The sequence below is a fragment of the Diplotaxodon limnothrissa genome, linkage group LG23, assembly GCF_057381915.1.
Source record: "Diplotaxodon limnothrissa isolate DT_005_m linkage group LG23, D_limnothrissa_male_GT1.1, whole genome shotgun sequence".
Classification (NCBI taxonomy): domain Eukaryota; kingdom Metazoa; phylum Chordata; class Actinopteri; order Cichliformes; family Cichlidae; genus Diplotaxodon; species Diplotaxodon limnothrissa.
Window position 1 is genome coordinate 40,549,556 of NC_140617.1, and position 13,460 is coordinate 40,563,015.

The window sequence follows — 13,460 nt, forward strand, 5'->3', positions numbered from 1 at the left end:
CGTGCTTATCTTTTTTCTGGTCTAACGTATACAAAACACAAATTTGCATGGCATGAAGTAGAGCTGAGCCAGTAATGAAGCCACAATGAAGTTGTATGCTTGCGTAATAAAGTATACCATGCAGAAAAAAGAAAACATTTCACCTTATCTGGGGCAAATTTAGCAAACTTTTCAAGTTTTTGTTTACGTGATTTTATGCATGCAATCCTTAGGACCCATCCACTACTGATGTAAAAGTAATGGATATCTCCCCATATATTTAGGTAGCTTCAGAAACTGTCCCAGTAACTGTTAGGAGGTTTTGCTGTTAAGGAAAAAAAGGCTTACTTGTAGATGGCCTTTGGTCAGACCACAAAAAAACAAGAAAGAAAGAAAGAAAGAAGAAGAAGTCTGGTCGCTGTGGTCAGAAATCCCTTAAGGAAACAAATGGGAATCAGTCGAGGATGCTTGTAGTCCATACCTGAAAATGTTCTGGGTAGAAACTACCATCAAGATTGTGTATTATAACAGAAGTGATAACATAAAGGCATTTTTAAAGTATGTCAATAATGATAACTGAGAACAGGGTTTACAGCATAACTTGAGGCTTTGATATCCAGAAATCCTGAGTGCACATTGTACACATAGACTTTTCTTTTATTCTACAGCTTAAGCCACAGCTGAAGAATGAATTGCCAGATGACTGCCTCAAAGCCAGTGTTTACACAAAAAAATGTCACAGAGCACAGTCTAAACTAAACATAGTATGAGGTTGACTACTCAGGTCATTCTAGTTCCCCTTCAGCCAAGAATGCCAACTTGGAGTTATTAAGGAAATCATAGCGATTGCAGAGATTCCATATCAGGCTTAACCTTACTTGGTGCAACAACAAATCAGTTCTGATTAGAGTCAGCTGTTTGCTCATTAAACAATCACGGCATACGAGCTCAGAAGATCTGGCAGCTGGGAAAGAATGTCACTCAGTGGCTGACTGTTAGCAATAACTTAGCCAAGGAAGGAGCTTGTAGCAACATAAAAGCAGCTTGTTTCTTTACAGTGTCAAATAAATAAAGACCATGAGAAACTTTGGAATGAAACTGACTTCTTACACATTTTGCAATGTGTTTCATGAAGGTTGCGATCAAGATTCAAAAATGTCCTCTACCATTATTTCACATTTTTAACATTCAGAGAAACGTGCCAATCTAGTAGAACCGCTTTTGGCACGGGCCTTAAAAAATGTGAAATGCACTCACCACACATTGCGCTGTTCTAAATGTGAAATGCAGCTACAGTTTATACCTAAAACAAAGACAAACTCCTTACAGTTCTAGTGTTCTGCTCTAGTTTCTTTGGCTATTTATCATTGTCACATCTGTTTTTCAGTTCTTTTTTTCCCTGCACAGCCTGAAAATAATAAGGGTGCTCTCGGATCTTATTTGCACCATGAGGGGGGCATGTGTGAATCGACCTTGTTACGACTGGGTTGGCTTTAAAGTGTCTGGTGTTGAGCTAATTTAAGTGATGTTTTACTACTATGAAACTGTGCAGTAAAATCTGTTTCAAACGTACAAATTAAAACAATTTAACTTTTGATAAAGGGGAGGGAGCAAACAAATCAACTACAAGCCTTATTAAAGGGATAAACACTTCAACGTGGCTTTGAAGCTTCTAGTGGATTTTCCCTGAACAAAACGTGGTACAATGTAATGCCGCACATATTCAATCCATGTATTCAGGCTGACAAAAGCAGATTATCCGCATTTTGAAGATGTAATGCCTCTTCTTGGATCTGTGTGAACCAATATGACAAAACAAGCACTGACTGGTGTTTGTTGGTTGCATGTGACAGCTGACATGCATCCAGGAATAGAAGCCCTGGAGTGACTCAAGGCGATCAGATGCTCACCCACAAGTACGCATGATGGACAAGGCACAGTAATATTAGAAGAACTTCCCATGAAAAAAAAAGAAAACGAATTGCACACACATGACAAAACCTCTGTGGCCTTTTCACTTCACAGGTCAGACTGGTCGGCTAACAGCAGCACAGCGTGGGGACATGACATGACGCGCTGAGCGCACAACCTACAACACGCTGACCATTTGAGAGCACAAAGCTGTAACATTTTGTGTCAGGTATTATACTGCTTCTGCAGAGATGTAATCCAAGTGCACAAATGTGTTTTATATCACACGGCAGATATAAACTAACAGTAATCACTTCTGTATGCCTGGGATTGACAGATAACAAATCAAGCAGCTCAAATTCTAGACGTCATGAACAGAAAACTGCAGTCCTTACCTTTAACGAGTCAAAGCAGGCGATCACTCTCCCATTCTCCACCTGGCAGCTTTTGGGTGGGTGGGCAAATTTGCATTCTTCATCACTGCGTGAACAAGTCCCGCGTTGAAACTGCCGGCACACTTCCAGGGTCAGCCATTTTGTGTCCCGTATGGAGGCAATGTTTAGAGCCATGTCAACAGCGCTGGCTGTAGAGCCGGGTTGCAGCAGAGCCACTAGGTTTAATGTGGAGGTTATCCTCTGAAGAGGAGCACTCCAGTTAAAAAAAAGAAACAAAAACAAAAATATCCCCAAAAAACAAAAGAACTAAGAAGCAGCAGAATGTGTAGCTATAAATGATCTGCTTCAGGTCAGTGGATCAGGCTTGTCCTTGCAGACAGGAACGTGGAGGTAATGGACTGGCAAAGTCTCTGTGACCTGAACATGGGACTACACTATTGCGCTATTGTGGAGTTTCTCAGTCAAACAGCTAGTTGTTTATCAATCAGTAAGTCTCAGGTGCGAACGTCTGGAAAGGCAGAGGGGGCATGCTCAGAGAAAAGCTTTAGTCGATGTACCCGTGTCCCCAAAATGTCCTCTGCGTGAGTGATGATATCTTTGCAAGGGGTGGATATCAGGGTTATTTTGAGGTACAATGGCACAGTTCAGGATAATACAAAGTTTGTGGCTTTTTATTGTTACCCTCTCTCTGAGCTTTGGCACGTTGGCCAGCTATGCAGCAGCTCCAGCAGCTCTTTACTTTTCCTTCACACAGATCACAGGTGAGGACAAATCAAGGGTCAGCGATCCTCACAGCCGAGCCGTGTGGCGTCACGATCGCAGAGGGCAAAAAAAAAAAAATCTGGAGTTCTTCAGAAACACTCAGCGATCTTCAAGTAGGGATGCTGTCTCACAAGGCACTTTCTGTCAGTGATCTAAAAGGGAGAAGTGAAAGAGAGAAAAGTAGAGACAAGAGACAAACAGAGTGAGGCTATTTTCACAGTGAGAAAATGGCTCGCTAATTATGACGGGAAACAATTTATCTAACAGGCTTCAGCAGGCGTTAACGGTGTTTGTTTTATGCGTGTCAATCTGAATTTGTGTGTGTACTGCCCCAGAGGAGTGCTAGCTCCAAAGGGGACAGGCCTGATAAACCAGAAAAAAAGGCAGTTAAAAGGTTATTCAGAAGCCATTTGAGTCTAAGTCCCACAGTCGCTGCTGTCCGCCTTTGTACGGGGTGACTGCAAGCCCAGTGGCTTTCCAACATATTGCATACAAAGTGGGGAATGGCAAAAGCCACTGTGCTATGAGACAGTGGACAAGAACGCAGAGTCAGAGCAGAGATAGAAAAAAGCCCCGGGGTCCAACCCGCCCTGTAGAGCCATGCACGGAGGGACGAGTTCAGCCAATAGAAAACCGCGCAGAGCAGCACTATTCCGGGCAGTCGTCCAGCAGCCGGAGAGGGACCGAGACAGATGCATATGCCAGTGCCAGACACGATTATGACGCTGCCCAGTGTCCGGCAATATTCACTGGTCTCCCACCATCCAAATTAGGTACTGGCTCATTGACGGCAGCCTGTCAATTTACATTCATTGGGGGGAGACGTGCGTCGGTGCGTCTGTGCTGCCTGTCTCATCCTGCAAAGACGCTGGTCCCTGTGTTTGGCTGTTGTCTAGGCACTGAGGAGGGACAATTGGTAGAGCAACAATATGAGGAAGTGACCTTTAGTTTGAGCATATGAAATCCATTACGGAGCTACTGCGCAAGGAGCTCTTTCATTGGCACATCTGGAAATATTTTTCTGCTAAATGCAGGCGGGTAAGGGGCTGAGGACACAGACTGAGGGAGGAGAAAGAGAAGGACTGTAAAAATATATAGAGTTCTGGTTAACAGATTACCCCACTGGAAAACATCTTGACCAATCTCACATGGCATATGAAAGGCTACACTTGTTAATGAAGGTTTGTGGGGAATTGTACACCCGTGTTCGCAGGGTTTGTCCCTGACAGGGAAGCAGCTGTCATACAGGTGTATGCTACTGGCAGATTCAGCACAGTATTTATTTTAATCTCTTGTCCACAAGACAGAGGTCTGAAGTAAGACGCACTTATCCTTTCTTCCTGGAATCTACTAAATTCTTCAGTTTGACATCCAAAATAAAAATTACATCTAAAAGTCCAAATGGAGAAGCCCATTTTTCTATAAGCTAATTGATTTTTTTGTTGTTTATTTCAGGCATATAGGAGGGCAGATTTTTTTTTAAGCTTCTCTTGAAATTACCCACCAACCTTTGTCTAGCTAATCTAATTGTCCCACTTCAGAGCTGATCATGTGAAATGAGATCAGAAGCTTCCTCGCCTGATCGTACTGACGCCCAGGCTTCACTCTCCAAGGTTGGATTTAATTTCACATCATCACCCCAGGGAAAGAGCCAATCACTGCAAAAGAGACAGTCAGGTAAGAATCATGTCAGATCTGACCTTTAACAATTAATCCCTTCTTATTTTTAGGAGCCATAAGAAGTGTGTGTGATCAAGCTAACCTACTTTGTCAGAGAGTGTAAAGGGATGATAGTGCCATTTCTCTGAGAAATGACTTACTTTGAAAGGTGCAGCAAGTTGTGCTGAAATAGTAGGGGAACACAACCACTAGTCATTTTCTATTTTTCTATTTAAAGCAGGGGTTTACAGCAATCAAAGTTTGGATGAAAAGAAACAGCCTGACAGAGTGGATAATGCTTGGTCAGGGTCATCTGAACACTCCGAGGTGTCTCAACAGGCAACATTCAAACAATGTTTGCCAAGAAAGATATTCAAAACGAATGGTGAGGACTAGAGATCCAAAGGAGACTTATGTGGGTGGTAATAAGACTAAAACGAAGGAAAAACAGAACATAAAGAAAAACAAAGAAAATCTGTTGATATTGTATAGAACTGTATGTTTATGTAGTATTACTGCTGTCAAAAACACAAAACAAAAAACAGAATAGAAAAAGTAAAGTAAATATCTTAATAATATCCAACATCCTGACTAAGAAGCATTTGGTAATAACAAAGACATGCCGGTTCCACCCTGCTTCCAAAGAGCCAATGAACAGCCAAACCTCAAAAGATATTGTGTTGTTGCATTGACATATGCACAGATTAGACTGTTTACGATAGTTTTAACTATGTTGTGGGAGATATATCGACGTGCTATATTGGTAAAAATTTAGGTAAGAGTACTTGGCTCATCTACAAATAGAAATTTAATCGGGTTTTCCATCAAGATTAAGCTCGTAACAAGAGCACTCAGAGAACTCCCCCTCAACAGTGTGACCTTGACCTTGACCCAATTTTTAAACTAAATTAAATCAGCTCAAGCTGTTATTGGTATATACCATCACACAAAATTAGCACATGATATCTTGAACACTGTGGACACTGAACTGATTACATATTTCCTCCCTTTGGGGGGGGGGGATTAGAGTCTGTGGGGCCAATATATCTGTTGATATCAGCTATTTAACAGTATTATAACGGTATCTGCATTTATAACGGACAATAAATGAAAATTTGAAAAGTAAAGAAGAGATAGCAGAAACACCCTTCAACCATGTTTCAAATTATTGATTTGCATAATTTGTCCACAAGAGGGCAGTCTGCTACATCCCTGATGGCAGCACACATAATTACCTACACATAACAAATGTTAGGGAAAAACAGTTTATGTTTCTTGTTTCTGAAAGAAAAAAAACACAAGAAATAAACCATTTAGATTGGATTTTAACATCACCAAATATTAGTATTGCTCTTAAAAATCCTATATTGGTCAGGCTCTAGACAGAAACAGCAAAATAACTACCCTTTTATCTGGAGGGGTTGCTAAGATGGCAGCAAATTGCTGAGTTGCACTTACAGAGGTTTAGTCATTCATTTATATGCCAAATGTTTAGTAGACACATAAAAATTAATAATATATAACTTAATAAAGGAAATAATCAATAAAGCAGCCCTAGCAGTATTTTTAAACAGACGCTACATGTGCTTCGTTAATGTAACCTTTTAAGAGATGGGATATCTAACTGTAAAGTGATGTAGCCATAAATGCTAGCTAGACACTCTTTAGCGGTGGCAACTGAGAACACTCTTATATCCCTAAAACATACCAAAGCCCCTGCTAGGAAGTAAACTGTTATCATGGGGGGTGAACCTCTTATCTGTGTCATATAATTACACCCGATCCTAAGAGCATGAGAAACTCAAGCACAGCAGAAATAAATTGCTTTGGAATAACTACTATTGAAAACTGTAGCTGAAGTCAGAGGCGGTGCACACACTGTAAATTTAGGCTACTTTGACAATCCTTAACAATGTGACTCTGACATATTTAAAACTGCCTTAGTTTGCTCATGCATTACATCAACATGCAGCATGACTTAGTTTACACTGAGCTCTGTAGTCACGCTTTGAGGACAATGCCAATGATATGAAAGGACGGAAGGGCAGATGGTCAGCAGGTAGGAAGAGCCACACAGCATGTTCTGACTACTGCTTTTCTGCATAGGATCACTACTAAACACTAAATCCTTTTAATACCATTTCAAGGTAAAATTTGCATTAGAAATGAGCCTTTCTGCAGATCCTCATGGCTGAACCAGGCATTGCTTCTGCAGATCTGTGGCCTTTCTGGGGCAGAAAATTGCACTGCGGCTTTTGTTCTGCAGAAATGAAGCCTCTCTGTGAAGGACTAGTATAATAACGTGGCTCCAACAACACAGAAATATAGTCTATTTCAATGTTACTGTAATGAAATCGATTAGCCATTATTTTATAGCTGATGCTTGCTGGCTAAAGTCCACTGTCCTGTTTCAGAAAGGCAGCATTTTAAATGACACTCAAACTAATAAACTCATACACATGCACATTAGTGTATATGTTAGGAATTTTTTTGTTCTGTAATTTTTTGCTCTGTAATTTTTTTTGCGATGTTGAAAGAAGACTTTGTCTCCTCTTTGTCCTGTACAAACAGTGGTCAGACAGGGTGACCTGATAAAGCTGGATAGAGATGTAAAGTAAAGCACCACAGTACTAGACTTTATGGATTACTGATGCTTACCAAGGCCAGCTGGCTGAAGCATTATCTTGGTCAGTCTGGTTAGTTGAACGAGAGTCAGAGGGACTGGGGTGTCTCGAGTGAAAGTCATGGGCTTGACCTCTGATTACCACGTATGTAACCCATTATTCTGGTATCTGTGCACACCGGCTGTGCTGGGCAATTTATCTTTAACCGCATGTATTTGTTTAGGGGAGATGATAAGCTACCTGGTTCCTACTGGTCATAAGCTTTGTGGAAACGTTTTCCATGGCACCAGCAAGGTGTTGCTACCAAAATAAAGTCAAAATACAAATGGCTGTGACAGATGAGCGCATGAGCAGGGAGCCTGAGTGGCTGAATTTCCATTTATTACCATTTTGTGCTGGCAAACTGCAATTGTATGGCCATTTGCATGGCCAAGAGGAACAAGTGGTCAATGTTTTTCAAGGCTGTGTAGAGAGGGCCTCATTGTAGAGGGGAAATAGGAAAATGTTCAGTTTCCAGTGAGTAATGGAAAACGAGTGAGGCTTTTAGTTAAGGTTTTATCAGAATGTTCTCTATTCCTAAAAAACCAAACCGAGACGTCAAGTATGACATCACCATCATGTTCCTTTTTGCAAAATCTTCCTTTGCATCTTCCAGTGGGGATCAAGAGCAGGGCTAGACCTTGTAGCCTAATTCGTATTTAATACCCTGGAGGCTCTGATGCTTATGAAATTGTCTTTGGCATAAGCTATGGATCCTTCAGTTCAATATCATCAAATGCCATTAGCAATAAGGATGGGCTCAGCAGAGGCTATACCCGGACTAAGCTACTGTTCGGAGGCAACGCAAGAAGCATTTCACAGAGTCAGCACATAGGTGTGTCCCATATCATAATAGCCTTAGCTAAACCAGAATGACCTGAATAGCCCTGCTCGTGGTATGGGACTGGCCACTTGTTATCCGTGATCCTTTTCATAACTGGATGTATTTTCTATGTTTTTATAACCACTTAATTGAAAACAGGCAGGAGAAAGTTTCAGTAGATTTGATCGATCTTGACCCCTGCACTCAGTAAATGGATTTGTTTTCGTGTTGAAGTGAACCTGTCCTCTACCTAGTTAGCTACAAGGACTCAGGCAAGTCAACTAATTATAGTGCAGCTGGCAGCCGGAGATGAACACTGCTGTTGAGATAAATATGATGATTAACAGGACGTCCAGTCCCACTCCATTTAGTGAAACCAACACAAAGTGCACCTACTGCAAATGGAGCCAAGTTAAAATCTTACTTGAGCACTTGAAAACATAAGAGCTCAATGATTCAGCAAACTTGCCCTTGTATCACAGATCAGTTGAAAAAGCTCTGTTATGCAGAGGATGTCTGTAAAATCTACCAAGCACTAAATCCTTTTAATATTAGCTCGAGGTAGAATTTACATTAGTGTCAGAGAGCGGGGATTTCTAGCTGACAAAGTCTTGCAGTAAGGACATGTCTGAGATTAAGACCCCATTATTTTCTCATCAGGAAGGGCTGGACTGATGTTCCATTTTAGAAAACACCCACTTCCCCTTGATCTACAGCCAGACGCATGACACCACTCTAGCCTTTTCCATGCAGGCAGTAATGTCCACTGCTTGGCTGCCACCGGCCGAGCGTCTATTGCAAGGCTAAATGTAGACAGACAGCGGTAAGCTGAAGACACGTCAACCGTGCCCCATCTCACTCAGAGGTTAATTATGAACTGTGCCTTATTAGAACTGCGAACTTCCAGCTCATTTGAGCCATCGGCTATTTGTGTCCACAACACCGGCCTGTGCTCTTAACAAACAACCTTTGCCTTGGGAAATTTGCGCAAGAGTCACGAGGAAAAACTTACACAAATTGAACAGCGACAGGACAGATGCCACACAACAGGAAAGTTTTTCTCGAGGCAGTGAAAAATATACAGCCCATGTGGCAAAAAAGGAGCTCTTGACATTTGTACTGAGGAAGGGGCAAGTCAACCGCTGTGATAATGCCTCTCCCGCAGGAGCTGAAAAAGAGAAAGTCCATTAACGGGGCTGGAAACTGCAATGAGGACAGTTGCTGCGTGGCTGCAAGCTCCCAGTGCTCCTACGCATTTATCCCACTCTGTCTGCATTTTCTTCCCTTTTCCTTGTTTTTAAGCATTACACTCTTTTCTCTCACACAGATAAAACATTCCCTCTGGTCCCTCCCCACCCAGACTGGTATGCAGCGCACTGCAGCAAAACTCCTGAAAAGAAAAAGGAAAAAAGCCAGCCAATCTGTCGGCTCTTTCCCACCTCCTTTCACCGGGGGTCCCGTAGCTCTGTGTCTGTCTGTCTGTCTGCTGTCCCAAACGCAGGACGCTCCCGGTGCTTCTGTGACGCGGAGCTACAGCGCAGCTCTCCCCTCAGCCTCAGCGACAGGAGTTAATGACCATGTGTTCTGCTGTCATTCCTCGCGAGCTCTTGACTGCTTCTGCCGGAGGTCCATGCCTAGACAGGGATTTTTCTATCAGTATCTCTCTCTCTCTCTTCCCCAAGCTGCCGAGCAAGCGAGCGAGGCAGGCAGGCAGGCAGGCGGGCAAGCAGGCAGGCAGGAAGCAAAGAGTGTCTACTCCAACTATCTGGCTGAAACACTTCCAGCCAACCCCTCCAACACCCCTAAAGCCAGCCCCTTCCTGCCCACCAGCCTGTGGCAAAGACCTGCCCCTTACCATGTTCAGCCAATGAAACAGCAGCTACTGCAAATCTGTGTCTCTCCATTGGAAGAGCACAGACTAAGTGATGGGGTGAAAACTGCTTTACAGTATAACAACCCCTGAATGCTGATCTGAAAAGGTATTTCCCCAATTTCACACCCTGCTTAACCAACTATCACAATATTTATTTCTTGTCTATTCTGGTGATAATATTCAAAATGAAATCATCATTAACTGAACTGCATTTAATAGAATATAGATAAATATACATGTTTGATGTAATTAAAGTGTAGCTGCAGATCCATGCTGAATATCACGTCCATCGCCATCATCACCCCAGGTAACAGGATCACTACATTTCTTCCCTCGCCCCCTCTCTCCTCTACCTCCCATCAGCATCTGTCCTCTGAACTCATTTGCGACATCAACCAGACAGTCAGACAACTCTCTCCTCTGCTCTTAATCACCTAATTCTATCCCCCGCCCCACCTTGTCTCTTTATCCCTACCTGCATGTTTTTCTACATTTCTATAAGCTATCTTTCAAGCTCTATTTCAATCCAATTCCTGAGTTCGCTGGACTGGAAAATTACACAGTAATGAACATTTCTGTTATTGTTATTGCATCAGAATTAGCTTCGAGAAAAGGGAAAGGGGAAAAATAACATGACGGCGGCTGGTATTGGAAGGTCCCTTCCACCCAGCTGATGACATGCTGGCTGGCATCATATGAGCCGTGAAACTGGAGTGTCACAGAACTGATGAGTCAGAGATCCAGCTTCATGACTTTTCGATCCAGATTCAATAGAACAGCTGTACTGTCTGTCTCTCTCTCTCTTTCGCTTGCCGTCCATCCGTCTCTCCCTCTCTCTCTCCCGCTCTCTCTCCCTCACATACAAAGGTTGTGGATGACGCGGCAGCCTGGGTGTTTCGTTGACATCAATGAGGATAAAAATGCTTTACAGTTCCACAAGAAACAAACCTATCAGCTGTGTGATTAGGCTTTGACAGTTGATGCTCCACAAGCGAAACATTTGTCAAAATGTTGTGAGAAGATAGAGGCTCGGGGTGATTAATCCCATTCGGCATGAAAAAGTGTCTACTTCAGCAAATGATGCCGAACACTGACGTCATCTTAGGGATCAGGGCACCTGTAGGTAAATGACACAGACAAGCGCTCTGCCGCTGCATGAGGCACGGGCTGGGAGGCGGGGCTATGTCATCCTTTGTTGAAAGAAAAAGTGCCACCTTACACCATCAGTGAAAGTAGTTTCACTACTACCGTGTACACAATACCAAGCGATCATTTTAATGATCCTAGACGGTGAACATTAGTTATGACCTGAATATTGAATGTAAAAAGCAAAAAGCAACTTCCACGGATGAATGAAGCTTATCAATCTCTAATTTGCCTGCAGCCAACTTCTCAATAACCCTCACTGAATAACTGTCAATAACTGCATAACAAGCCAAGCCACTGCTAATTTCCACTGGCAGACCTCAGATAGCCTACCTCCTAAATAGATTTGTCCGACAGGAAAACAAACAAAAGCCTGGCAGCCAAACAAGCCGAGCTACTTCCTTCCCGCATGGTATCCCCTCCCCTCTTATTATCCCTGTCCTGTTTGACCCCAAACAGCTTGGCTCACTCACACACAACCAGATTTAGGATTCTGCGGCCCAAAGCAGCTTCATATTCAAATATAATAGGGGAATAATCTGAAACAATGGCTAATAGAAAATGAAAACAGTGATGGGTTAAGACTGTGTTTGAAATACTCTCCCTCAGCACAGAACACTGTCTGTGCTTTTTCTGTTAGTTACATGCGACAGAGAGAGAGAGAGGGAAAAAAAAGGGCTCAGAAATAGGGCAGTGAAGACAGATCAATGAAAAGGCAGCTGTCCTTTTCTATTATTAGCAGTAATCAAATATCAAGCAGGAAAGAGTTGTGCTTCCTTCCATTTGAAGCCCATTCTGATAAGTCTGTCAAATGCAGAGTCTGCATTAAAATATAGAAGAGCTTAATGGATGCAAGGGTCAACCAGGGCTTTTTTAAAAATAAAATACACACCAACAAAGCCATTCAAGTATATTTCATTCTCACTGAACTCATACTTTCTGGAAACTAATCTAACATTTGTTTTATCCTTTTCAACATTATTGAGCAAATGTTACATTCCTTATTATACAAAGCTCATTTTCCACCAATTACACTGTGCTGTTGAATGTCATGTCTTACTTGAGCTTTAATAACCACGACATATTCCATCCAAATGGCAAACCAAGGTCTGGTTTCCATATGAAAATAAAGACACTGGTGCAATGCTCTTCTGTGCTGCTGCTTTGCATGTTCACAGGGATTAATAATTGTAAATAACCGATCAGAAGGTATTAACCTTAAATGTGTAAAGGCTCTAATTTGAAAAAGCTGCAATGGCTAAAAGTTTGTCTCCACTCATGCCTCATCAGTCCTTTACTTTTCCTTTAAATCGAACAATCCATTAATCCAAGTAGCAGCTAATTTATCTCAAAATGCAGAAGTTCATTGAATACTGAAAAAAACGCACCGTTAATGACAGCTCAACAAACTCACCTGCAGAATTAATAATAAATGAGTTGTTATTAAATCTATTCCCAGTGGGCTTCGTTAGGTCATTTCCCACTTCATAATGCAACATAAAGCACTGGACTGAACACTTTTCGGATACACAGGGAGCACGAAGGTGCAGCATCTGTGGATTTGAGTTATATTATATTATATTTTACTTACGAGCTTTCAGCTGTTTTTATTAGCTATTTGGGCACAGATTGGCGGCTAGCCCTACAAAACAGCCTTCCGTGAATTATTTTTATGATGGTGGAGTAATATTAGCCACCTCTGCTGTTCCAAGAAGTCTCTACATTTACCATAACGCCACACCGTGTGAAGTAGCATCAGAGTCGAGGTGTGCTAACACTACCTGCTAAGCTAACTACCTGATGCTTACCTGATGACGAACCTGTCACATCCAGCTGCACTTCAGCCGCTACCAACGGTTTCTCGAGAGCGCTGTTTCGGTTGATATGGGACTCACGGTTCGGCACAGGACGGCAGAAACGTTCTTCGACTAACACTTGCCTCTATTTGCGTTCCGCAGCAAACTTTTTCGCTTTCAAAACAGATGTCAGTGAAAGTAAGCTATCAGTCGCTACACGCTAGCTCGCTAACTACTTTTAAGGCTAGGGCAGGAAGCAACAAGCGATTTTGACAGTTCGAGGAAATGTTGAGTGTGCTTCCCTCAGGGGGGGTTACTACTATGGTGTAAACGTTAATAGAGTATTTATTATCAAATGTTTGAGCCACTGTAGATGCTACTGAAAGAAAAACACTTTTCGGTTAGAGTGAAGTGTTACATGTATTCCGTTTTACCATTGAATTCTACTTCTAT

At 42.2% G+C, this 13,460-nt stretch overlaps 1 protein-coding gene across 7 annotated transcripts in view; it reads right to left on the reverse strand.

Annotated features, from left to right (window-relative positions):
* The window catches only part of LOC146608671 (muscleblind-like protein 2a), a 50,010-nt gene extending 36,779 nt beyond the window's left edge, over positions 1 to 13,231 (reverse strand). For 5 of the 7 annotated variants that reach the window (XM_085348549.1, XM_085348552.1, XM_085348548.1 and 2 more), the window contains exons 1-2: positions 9,632 to 9,956; positions 2,286 to 3,199 (exon numbers count right to left, since the gene is read on the reverse strand). In XM_085348549.1, coding sequence (XP_085204675.1) covers positions 2,286 to 2,459 — 174 coding nt within the window. In that variant the 5' untranslated portion in view covers positions 2,460 to 3,199; positions 9,632 to 9,956. Of the gene's footprint in view, positions 1 to 2,285; positions 3,200 to 9,631; positions 9,957 to 13,019 lie in introns of those variants that run through there. The other 2 variants (XM_085348546.1, XM_085348547.1) reach the window with 2 other exon arrangements.
* Between the last annotated feature and the right edge of the window lie 229 nt (positions 13,232 to 13,460).